Source organism: Ursus americanus, unplaced genomic scaffold, assembly GCF_024610735.1.
Source record: "Ursus americanus isolate L20-20 unplaced genomic scaffold, mUrsAme1.1.p SCAF_168, whole genome shotgun sequence".
Lineage (NCBI taxonomy): Eukaryota > Metazoa > Chordata > Mammalia > Carnivora > Ursidae > Ursus > Ursus americanus.
This window is the reverse complement of record NW_028273750.1, coordinates 97425-108535: the sequence shown is the minus strand read 5'-3', so window position 1 is coordinate 108535 and position 11111 is coordinate 97425. Positions and strand designations below refer to the sequence as shown.

The following is an 11111-nucleotide window of genomic DNA, read 5'->3' as shown; positions in this document are numbered from 1 at the left end:
GGACTGGGGACAGCACAGGGCAGTCCCCGAGGGATGCAGGGTGAGCGTTGAGGACCTTAGAGCCTAAAACAGACAGTGATTTTGTTGCCCGTGGGCTCCTTCTTGGATGTCCCCCAAGCTGGGGGGAACATCTGAAGTGTTCTTGACTTCTGCACCCAGGGTCTGAGGGAGGTGAGAGCCTTGGTCTGAGGATTGTGGCCTCAGGTCAGCAGAGGGTGGAGCCCCAAGACTCTGAGGGAGGACTGAGCAGACCCCCACGCAGACACAGGGGTCCCAAATGAAGTCCTGCCCCGGTGGCCAGTCCTGCGAGGCCAGGCTGGGAGTCAAGAAAAGTAAGCACCCCACTTTCTCCCCTGGGTCTCCGCGGGGTGGTGGCGTTGTTCTGCAGGATGCATGCTGAGGATAGGAGAAGGGATAGTTCCAGCACCTGCCGAAAGTAAACGTGAGCACCTTAGGGACAAAGAGTGGACTCCTGCCCCTGGACAGAGGGACCAACCCCCGATCTGAGCTCCTTGTGAATTGGGTGGGGTGCAGGGGGAGGGCGTGGATTGCTGCGTCCTCACCCTTCTCTCCCAGCTCTCAGGCACGAGAGGACCATGCTGGGAGAGGTCTCAGTCAGGTCATCTGAGGAAGCCCTCCTGGGAGACACACAGGAGTCCCTGGTACTGCCAAGAATCCATGTGGGGACCCCTGAGAGAGGAGGGGCTGGGTCCGAACCCACCCCTCAGGAAAAGGAGGAGATGGCCTAGAAATCTGGCCAGGCCCTACCTGAGAACCCTGGGAACCCTGGGTGGAGCCTGTTGGGCTGAGCCCCTCCTCCTCTCCAGATCCCTGGTCTCAGGGAGGGGAGGGCCTGGGCCTGGGCCTGAGGGTCTGGACTCTAGTCAGTGGGGGAGGCAGGGACCTTGGCCCTGGCCCTGGCCCTGGTGGGGATGGAGGTGAGAAATGAGGGCATGCCTCCCACAGCAGGATCCCTAGGGACCAGGCTTGCCCTGCTACTTCTCTCAGCCATGGGGAGACAGGAAATGGTGGGCTAATTGATTTTTCCCTCTGGCGTCCTCCGGAGATGAGGCCTCAGCACAGGGCGGGTGAGAGTTTTCCCAGGCCTTCCGTGGGGTCAAGGTATCGACCAAGAGGCACACCCATCCCAGCACAGATGGAACCCCGAGCCTGGCCATCCCTGGACATCCGTGACAAGCCCTGTGGACCTTTGGCAGTTGTGGCCAGATGTGGGCCTCCTAGCTTACCTTCTGTGGAGTCTCAGGGCTGCGTGGCCTTGCTGTGATCCTTTGGCCTCAGTCCCACGTTGGGTGGGGCCCAGGCTCTGGCAGGGGAAATAGCCGCCTCTTGAGAGGCCAAGGAGGGGACCACCCAGCCTGGACTGGTGGGGACCTCACAGAGTCCGACCCAGCCCTCCTGTCTGCACCCTGAGGTGCCCCTCCCTTTCTCCTCCAGGGGCTTCAAGAACTCAGAGTCGAGGTCTCTGCCTGAGGCAGGAGTCCCTAAGGTCACAGAGCAGGGGAGGCGCAGGGGAGTGCCACAGGTCAAGGTGAGGACCCAGGGGCTTGCCCTTCCCATCCTCTCCTAAGCAGGAAGCAGCCCACTGTCAGCTCTGGGACCTCAGGCCTCTGCAGGCCGGCTGGACTCTGAGGAGCCATCCCACCTCTGTCTTCAGGTTCAGCCCGACAGGCGCCATGTCCCTGGGTCGGAGGAGTGAGCTCTGGCAGCTGGAGGAAGACCCAGTCCCGGCCCAGAGCCTGGTGGAGGCACAGCTGTCCGGGGCTGGGGAGGAGGGGGGCCCATGTCCCTCCTCCTCAGCCTCTGCCTCCTCCCAGTCCAGCCCCTCTCGCATCTCCTGCTCTGCCCTGTTTCTGGGCCCTCCGGAGGAGGGGTCTGCTGCTGGGGGCCCGAGTGCTCCCCAGAGCCCTCAGAGTGCCTGCCCCTCCCCCACTGGCCTGGCAGCCACTGCATGGGGCCAGCCCCACCATGGCTCCAGCAGCCCAGATGAGGAGGGGTCGAGCGGCTGGGAGGAGCCCGAGGAAGCCCAGCCCCTGCTCCAGGACACACTCCAGGGGAAGGCTGCTGACCTGGTGGCGTTCCTGGTGCTCAAGTATCTCACCCAGCAGCGCACCAGCCAGGCAGAGATGCTGGAGGTGGTCGGCAACGACTACCAGGACGCCTTCCCCGTGATCTTCGGCCAAGCGTCCGAGTGCATGCGGCTGGTCTTTGGCGTGGATGTGAAGGAGGTGGACCCCAGCGACCACTCCTACGTCCTGGTCACCGTCCTGGGCCTCACCTGCGGTGGGCTGCCGAGCGGTGAGCAGGGCATGCCCAAGACCGGCCTCCTGGTGGTGCTCTTGGGGGTGATCGTCCTGGAGGGCGACTGTGCCCCGGAGGAGAAGGTGTGGGAAGTGCTGGGGGTCATGGGGGTGTACGCCAGCAGGGAGCACGTCATCTACGGGGAGCCCAGGGAGCTCCTCACCAATGTCTGGGTGCAGGAAGGGTACGTGGAGTACCGGCAGGTGCCCGGCAGCGACCCTGCCCGCTACGAGTTCCTGTGGGGTCCCAGGGCCTATGCTGAAACCAGCAAGTTCCAAGTGCTGGAGTATTTGCTGCGGGTCAGTCGCGGGCCGCAGCCTTCGTCCCTGGCCCTGTGTGAAGAGTCTGTGAGCGATGAGGAAGAGGGGGCCTGAGCCCCAGGGGTGGCCAGGCCCTTTCCAGGCTTTGGTGGGGCCAACAGATTCTCCTGCGGGATGCTGGGCGGGAAGTGAGGCTGCTTGCTGGTTCTTTCCTGTTACTGTGTGTGTGTGTGTGTGTGTGTGTGTGTGTGTGTGTGTGTGTGTGAAGACGCAGCCCTGGGCTTTCTAAGGAGTGCAGGGCCAAGGAGGGTTGGGAGAAGAAAGCTGGGCAAGGAGCCTCCTTGGGGGGGATGGGAGGGGGCTGTTCTCTGTGATGACTCCCACATGCAGAGCTTGGTGTCCTCGAGGAAGCTCTCCAGTGGGGTTCCTTGGCATAGAAGGTTTCATCCGCTTCGGCGGCTGAGTGTGTGAGTGACATCCGCCCCCCCCCCACACACACACAGCATTTGTCCTTACCCAGTTCAAGAGTTAAGAGTTTTGTCATGTCCTGGAAACCAGGTGGGACCCCTTGCCTCCTTCTTTGGGCTCTGGACCAAAATCACAGGGCATTGGTCTAAGGATGGGTTGAAAAGGTGAAAAAAGGAAGAGTGAAGTGATGGGGTCAGGAAATAGAGAAATAAAAGGGAAAGTTTGTTGGTTCTTGCTTCTGATGCTTTGCTGTCTGTCACTGTGCAAATGCTAAAGGCACACGCAGATGTGTGCTCCTGCATTGGCTTGGTTCTTCAAGAAAGGAGGAGAAACCTCCTGTCATTGCAGAGGGAGCCCTGCTCGCCTTGATTGCCAGCCAGTGGCTGAGCTCTGCTCTCTGGAAGGCACTGTGGGTGAGCAGTGAGGACACCAGGAGAAGCAGGACACGTCCCAGGCATAGGGGACTGTGTCCAGCAGCCGCAGTGTTGGCAGGAAGGTGGGGAGGGGTGCCCTGAGCCCTGCAGAAGAAGGGGAAGCAGGGTGACGGGGTGTGGCTCCCGGGGCGAGCACTGCAGTGCAAATGCCCCTGGCCCGGCCTGGGTGTCTGGGGAGACCAGAGGGGCGCCGTGATGGCTTCTGTGCAGCTGGTCACCAGGAACCTGCGTGGTGACAGTAGCCAGACTCCACTCTCTGCCTCCCTGTTAAGGAAGTGGTGGGGTGGGTGCGAGACTGGTTGTGAGGCGGACAGGCTCCAACCCTGCCTGCCTGAGTCCAGGTAAGGAGACCAGGGAGGACCGGGGGACCCCGGCCCTGCCCGTTCCCCTCTCCTCCCCCACCTACCCCCTCGCCGGAACCCATCGCCGCCCGACGTGCTGGCGGCCCTAGGGGACCCCTTCCTAAGGGGTCCGGAAGTGACGAGCTCCGACTTCCGCCTCAGAGCTCTGAGAGCGGCGACGACCTCCGCGTGAGGGAGGCGGGATCTTGGTCAGCTGAGGCGAGGCGTGCAGGTAGACCCACCCGTGAGGGAGCACACTGGGGGTGGGGGTGGGGGTGGGGCGCCCAGGAGCCAGGTGGCCCCTGCCGGTAGCCCCGAGAGACCGCGGGCAGGGGCAGCGTCGTCCGGCTGCGCCCCTCCCGCCGGGGCCCAGGACAGAGGCCACAGGTCCCCAGAGGGACGGGCCCAGGCCCTCCCTGGAGCGGGTGGTGGGACCTGAGGGAGAACTGTGCGGCCCACCCTCCCCCGCTTCGGTCCAGGCACTGGGTTCCTGGTGCGGCCGGGCCCTGGGGGTCCCTAGGGAGGGTGGCCACAGAGGGCGTCTGGTGAAATGCACCTCGGGGTTCTGAGGGAGCTTAGGACCTTGGTCAGAGCGGAAGGATGCCAGGTCGGGAAGGGGCAGGGGCAGAGGCAGGCCCAGGGAGTCCAGGTAGGGACCGCGTGGGGACGGATCGGGGGCAGGACCCACGGACATAGAAGCCGGGGACAGAGGGGACCTCAGCGCGGTCGGGCCCCAGGGTCAGACCGGGAAGGCCCCTGGGAGGGATAGGGACACATGGCCGATGGGGCGGGACTGGTGCATCCAGGTCTCCCGAGAGACTGGGGGCCTTGGTGGAAGGACCAGGGACTCCCTCAGGTGGGCAAGGGGAGGACCCAGGTCCTACTGGGCGTCGTGGTGAGGATACAGAGGGAGGACTGCGGGACACTAGACACCAGCAGTCAGGGAAGGTCCACCGGGGGGGGGGGGAGGGGAAGGTGGATCCACGTGGTGAGTCAGGAGTTCCACATACGGGTATCTGAGAGACTAAAGGCCTGATGGAAGGAGCGGATGCTCAGGTAGGCAGAAGGGAGGGCCCAGGTCCTGCTGGGCATCGTGGTGAGGATGCAGAGGGAGGACTGCAGGTCGCTGGACCCCAGCAGAGTCAGTCATAGAAGATACATGGGCGGGCGGGGGTGGGGGCAATGCGCGGGGGGGGGGGGGCGCGGATGGGAACACGTGGTGAGTCTGGACTTCCGCATACGGGTCTCTGAGAGATTAAACGCCTGATGGAGGGAGCCAAAGCTCAGGTGGGCAGAGGGGAGGGTCCTGGCGCGAATCGAGAGGAGACCAGGGATGAACCATAACGGAGGACAGAGGGGACCCTGGCAGAAGTCCGTCTAGGATGGCCGTCTAGGGAGCCTACCGGGCGGGATGGGAACACGCCGCCACTGGGGCCGGACTTCGGCAACGTGGTCTCCTGAGAGAATGGGGGCCTCGGAGGAAGAAGTCTGTCTTCCATCCGGTGGACAGAGGGGAGGGCCCAGGTCCTGCTGGGCTTCAATGTGAGGATGCAGAGGGAGGACTGAGAGACCCTGGTTCCTAGCACAGGGTTTCTATGAAGGCCCCTGGTGCGGGATGGGAACACGTGGTGAGTCTTGACTTCTGCATCTGGGTGTCCGAGTGATAAAGGGCCTGTGGTAAGGAGCAGATCTCAGGTCTTTAGAGGCGAGGGCCCAGGCGCTTATGGGCGTCAAGGTATGAACCCTGAGGGAGGACAGAGGGGAACTCACAGAGGTCAGGCCCTAGTGTCAGTCCAGGAAGGCCCCTGGGCGCGATGGGGAAACGAGGCCAGTGTGGCTGGACTGGTGCATCCGGGTCTCCCGAGAGACTGGGGACCTGGTGAAAGGAGCCAATGCTCAGGTGGGCAGAGGGGAGACCCCATGGCCTGCTGGGCTTCATGCTGAGGATGCAGAGGGAAGACTGAAGGACGCTGGACCCCAGCACAGAGGCAGTGAGGGAAGGTCCGTGCAGGGGGGATTGGAGGTGGTGAGTCAGGACTTTTGCATCCCCAGTGTCAGAGACCCTGGGGGCCTGGGTGGAAGGAGCAGGGCCTCCCTCCGGTGTGCAGAGGAGAGGGCCTAGGCAGTAACCCGAGTCAAGCTATGAACTCTGAGGGAGGACAGAGGAGATCTCCCAGGGGTGGGGCCATAGTGTCAGTCCAGGAAGATCCCTGGGGGCCATGGGGATGCATAGGGAGCCTGCAGATCCGATTCTGGGTCTCAGGAGTCAGGAGGCGTGCAGTAAGGAGCACGGCCTCAGGTCGGAAGGCTGGGAGGGCCCAGCTTCTGTCGGGAGTCAAGGTGAGGACCAGAGGGAGGACAGAGGGACCCTGGGCCCAGTAGGGAATCAGTCCTGGGAGGCCCTTGAGTGGGACAAGCATGACATGAGGCGTGTCCTGACTTTGGCTCTGGGTCCCAGAGACACTGAGAGCTTGTTGTAAGGAGCGGCCTTCAGGTGCAGGGATGAAGGCACAGGCCATCCAGGGAGTGTAGGTGGGCAATAGAGGATAGGCCTAAGTGACCCGAAGGAACCCATCTCAGGGAATCCCTGGCCTTTGTTGCCTGATGTGCCATCCAGGATCGTTTCCCATGGTTCTCAGGGCAGCGAGGGCTTTGGTCTGAGGGAACAGGCCTGGAGACAGCAGAGAGAGGAACACAAGATGTGCTGAGGCTCAAGCTAAGATCCCTGAGGGAGGACTCAGGGAGGGACCTGGACTCCAGAACACGGACAGCGCACTGAAACCTGCCCCTGCTGTCAGCCCTGTGAGGCGTGTTTGTGCCAAGTCCACAGGCAGTGTGTCAGGACGTCCGCATCCAGGTCTGACAGAAGCGGGGGCCATGGTTTAAAAAACGAGGGGCAGGGGCTAATGGGACTGGATGCGAGGACCCGGTGGGAGGACATGAGCGACCCTGAACCCCAGAACAGCATCAGGCCTGGGAAGCCCCTGAGCGGGAAGAGGACAAGTGGCATGTCCAGACTTCCACATCCGGGTCATAGAGCGTCTGGGGGTTCGGGTAAGAGGCAGATCAGGGTCAGCAGCAGGGAAGGTCAAATCCTCCCGAAGTCAAGGCGAGAACCCTCAGGGAGAACTGCGTGGACCCTGGACCCCAGAACAGAGTCACCGACGGGAGGCCATAGGGCAGCTGTCGCACCCCCACATTTGGCCTTGGATCTCACGGATGCGTGGGGCTGTCAGAGGGGAAAGGACTGGGGACAGCACAGGGCAGTCCCCGAGGGATGCAGGGTGAGCGTTGAGGACCTTAGAGCCTAAAACAGACAGTGATTTTGTTGCCCGTGGGCTCCTTCTTGGATGTCCCCCAAGCTGGGGGGAACATCTGAAGTGTTCTTGACTTCTGCACCCAGGGTCTGAGGGAGGTGAGAGCCTTGGTCTGAGGATTGTGGCCTCAGGTCAGCAGAGGGTGGAGCCCCAAGACTCTGAGGGAGGACTGAGCAGACCCCCACGCAGACACAGGGGTCCCAAATGAAGTCCTGCCCCGGTGGCCAGTCCTGCGAGGCCAGGCTGGGAGTCAAGAAAAGTAAGCACCCCACTTTCTCCCCTGGGTCTCCGCGGGGTGGTGGCGTTGTTCTGCAGGATGCATGCTGAGGATAGGAGAAGGGATAGTTCCAGCACCTGCCGAAAGTAAACGTGAGCACCTTAGGGACAAAGAGTGGACTCCTGCCCCTGGACAGAGGGACCAATCCCCGATCTGAGCTCCTTGTGAATTGGGTGGGGTGCAGGGGGAGGGCGTGGATTGCTGCGTCCTCACCCTCCTCTCCCAGCTCTCAGGCACGAGAGGACCATGCTGGGAGAGGTCTCAGTCAGGTCATCTGAGGAAGCCCTCCTGGGAGACACACAGGAGTCCCTGGTACTGCCAAGAATCCATGTGGGGACCCCTGAGAGAGGAGGGGCTGGGTCCGAACCCACCCCTCAGGAAAAGGAGGAGATGGCCTAGAAATCTGGCCAGGCCCTACCTGAGAACCCTGGGAACCCTGGGTGGAGCCTGTTGGGCTGAGCCCCTCCTCCTCTCCAGATCCCTGGTCTCAGGGAGGGGAGGGCCTGGGCCTGGGCCTGAGGGTCTGGACTCTAGTCAGTGGGGGAGGCAGGGACCTTGGCCCTGGCCCTGGCCCTGGTGGGGATGGAGGTGAGAAATGAGGGCATGCCTCCCACAGCAGGATCCCTAGGGACCAGGCTTGCCCTGCTACTTCTCTCAGCCATGGGGAGACAGGAAATGGTGGGCTAATTGATTTTTCCCTCTGGCGTCCTCCGGAGATGAGGCCTCAGCACAGGGCGGGTGAGAGTTTTCCCAGGCCTTCCGTGGGGTCAAGGTATCGACCAAGAGGCACACCCATCCCAGCACAGATGGAACCCCGAGCCTGGCCATCCCTGGACATCCGTGACAAGCCCTGTGGACCTTTGGCAGTTGTGGCCAGATGTGGGCCTCCTAGCTTACCTTCTGTGGAGTCTCAGGGCTGCGTGGCCTTGCTGTGATCCTTTGGCCTCAGTCCCACGTTGGGTGGGGCCCAGGCTCTGGCAGGGGAAATAGCCGCCTCTTGAGAGGCCAAGGAGGGGACCACCCAGCCTGGACTGGTGGGGACCTCACAGAGTCCGACCCAGCCCTCCTGTCTGCACCCTGAGGTGCCCCTCCCTTTCTCCTCCAGGGGCTTCAAGAACTCAGAGTCGAGGTCTCTGCCTGAGGCAGGAGTCCCTAAGGTCACAGAGCAGGGGAGGCGCAGGGGAGTGCCACAGGTCAAGGTGAGGACCCAGGGGCTTGCCCTTCCCATCCTCTCCTAAGCAGGAAGCAGCCCACTGTCAGCTCTGGGACCTCAGGCCTCTGCAGGCCGGCTGGACTCTGAGGAGCCATCCCACCTCTGTCTTCAGGTTCAGCCCGACAGGCGCCATGTCCCTGGGTCGGAGGAGTGAGCTCTGGCAGCTGGAGGAAGACCCAGTCCCGGCCCAGAGCCTGGTGGAGGCACAGCTGTCCGGGGCTGGGGAGGAGGGGGGCCCATGTCCCTCCTCCTCAGCCTCTGCCTCCTCCCAGTCCAGCCCCTCTCGCATCTCCTGCTCTGCCCTGTTTCTGGGCCCTCCGGAGGAGGGGTCTGCTGCTGGGGGCCCGAGTGCTCCCCAGAGCCCTCAGAGTGCCTGCCCCTCCCCCACTGGCCTGGCAGCCACTGCATGGGGCCAGCCCCACCATGGCTCCAGCAGCCCAGATGAGGAGGGGTCGAGCGGCTGGGAGGAGCCCGAGGAAGCCCAGCCCCTGCTCCAGGACACACTCCAGGGGAAGGCTGCTGACCTGGTGGCGTTCCTGGTGCTCAAGTATCTCACCCAGCAGCGCACCAGCCAGGCAGAGATGCTGGAGGTGGTCGGCAACGACTACCAGGACGCCTTCCCCGTGATCTTCGGCCAAGCGTCCGAGTGCATGCGGCTGGTCTTTGGCGTGGATGTGAAGGAGGTGGACCCCAGCGACCACTCCTACGTCCTGGTCACCGTCCTGGGCCTCACCTGCGGTGGGCTGCCGAGCGGTGAGCAGGGCATGCCCAAGACCGGCCTCCTGGTGGTGCTCTTGGGGGTGATCGTCCTGGAGGGCGACTGTGCCCCGGAGGAGAAGGTGTGGGAAGTGCTGGGGGTCATGGGGGTGTACGCCAGCAGGGAGCACGTCATCTACGGGGAGCCCAGGGAGCTCCTCACCAATGTCTGGGTGCAGGAAGGGTACGTGGAGTACCGGCAGGTGCCCGGCAGCGACCCTGCCCGCTACGAGTTCCTGTGGGGTCCCAGGGCCTATGCTGAAACCAGCAAGTTCCAAGTGCTGGAGTATTTGCTGCGGGTCAGTCGCGGGCCGCAGCCTTCGTCCCTGGCCCTGTGTGAAGAGTCTGTGAGCGATGAGGAAGAGGGGGCCTGAGCCCCAGGGGTGGCCAGGCCCTTTCCAGGCTTTGGTGGGGCCAACAGATTCTCCTGCGGGATGCTGGGCGGGAAGTGAGGCTGCTTGCTGGTTCTTTCCTGTTACTGTGTGTGTGTGTGTGTGTGTGTGTGTGTGTGTGTGTGTGTGTGAAGACGCAGCCCTGGGCTTTCTAAGGAGTGCAGGGCCAAGGAGGGTTGGGAGAAGAAAGCTGGGCAAGGAGCCTCCTTGGGGGGGATGGGAGGGGGCTGTTCTCTGTGATGACTCCCACATGCAGAGCTTGGTGTCCTCGAGGAAGCTCTCCAGTGGGGTTCCTAGGCATAGAAGGTTTCATCCGCTTCGGCGGCTGAGTGTGTGAGTGACATCCGCCCCCCCCCCCCCCACACACACACAGCATTTGTCCTCACCCAGTTCAAGAGTTAAGAGTTTTGTCATGTCCTGGAAACCAGGTGGGACCCCTTGCCTCCTTCTTTGGGCTCTGGACCAAAATCACAGGGCATTGGTCTAAGGATGGGTTGAAAAGGTGAAAAAAGGAAGAGTGAAGTGATGGGGTCAGGAAATAGAGAAATAAAAGGGAAAGTTTGTTGGTTCTTGCTTCTGATGCTTTGCTGTCTGTCACTGTGCAAATGCTAAAGGCACACGCAGATGTGCGCTCCTGCATTGGCTTGGTTCTTCAAGAAAGGAGGAGAAACCTCCTGTCAGCGCAGAGGGAGCCCTGCTCGCCTTGATTGCCAGCCAGTGGCTGAGCTCTGCTCTCTGGAAGGCACTGTGGGTGAGCAGTGAGGACACCAGGAGAAGCAGGACACGTCCCAGGCATAGGGGACTGTGTCCAGCAGCCGCAGTGTTGGCAGGAAGGTGGGGAGGGGTGCCCTGAGCCCTGCAGAAGAAGGGGAAGCAGGGTGACGGGGTGTGGCTCCCGGGGCGAGCACTGCAGTGCAAATGCCCCTGGCCCGGCCTGGGTGTCTGGGGAGACCAGAGGGGCGCCGTGATGGCTTCTGTGCAGCTGGTCACCAGGAACCTGCGTGGTGACAGTAGCCAGACTCCACTCTCTGCCTCCCTGTTAAGGAAGTGGTGGGGTGGGTGCGAGACTGGTTGTGAGGCGGACAGGCTCCAACCCTGCCTGCCTGAGTCCAGGTAAGGAGACCAGGGAGGACCGGGGGACCCCGGCCCTGCCCGTTCCCCTCTCCTCCCCCACCTACCCCCTCGCCGGAACCCATCGCCGCCCGACGTGCTGGCGGCCCTAGGGGACCCCTTCCTAAGGGGTCCGGAAGTGACGAGGAGCTCCGACTTCCGCCTCAGAGCTCTGAGAGCGGCGACGACCTCCGCGTGAGGGAGGCGGGATCTTGGTCAGCTGA

At 62.8% G+C, this 11111-nt stretch overlaps 2 protein-coding genes across 2 annotated transcripts; both read left to right on the top strand.

Moving 5' to 3' along the window:
- The first annotated feature begins 1681 nt into the window (after positions 1-1681).
- Positions 1682-2832, top strand: LOC148106658 (melanoma-associated antigen 4-like). Its single transcript, XM_087860604.1, has one exon. It carries the CDS (start codon positions 1695-1697, stop codon positions 2691-2693), a length of 999 nt encoding a protein of 332 aa, XP_087716730.1. The 5' UTR covers positions 1682-1694; the 3' UTR covers positions 2694-2832.
- A 5915-nt stretch (positions 2833-8747) lies between these two features.
- On the top strand, positions 8748-10078 carry LOC148106657 (melanoma-associated antigen 4-like). Its single transcript, XM_087860603.1, has one exon. It carries the CDS (start codon positions 8761-8763, stop codon positions 9757-9759), a length of 999 nt encoding a protein of 332 aa, XP_087716729.1. The 5' UTR covers positions 8748-8760; the 3' UTR covers positions 9760-10078.
- The last annotated feature ends 1033 nt before the right edge of the window (positions 10079-11111 follow it).

Bases quoted from the DNA above. Each gene is read 5' to 3' on its own strand.
- LOC148106658 (XM_087860604.1), top strand. From the start codon at position 1,695: ATGTCCCTGGGTCGGAGGAGTGAGCTCTGGCAGCTGGAGGAAGACCCA.
- LOC148106657 (XM_087860603.1), top strand. From the start codon at position 8,761: ATGTCCCTGGGTCGGAGGAGTGAGCTCTGGCAGCTGGAGGAAGACCCA.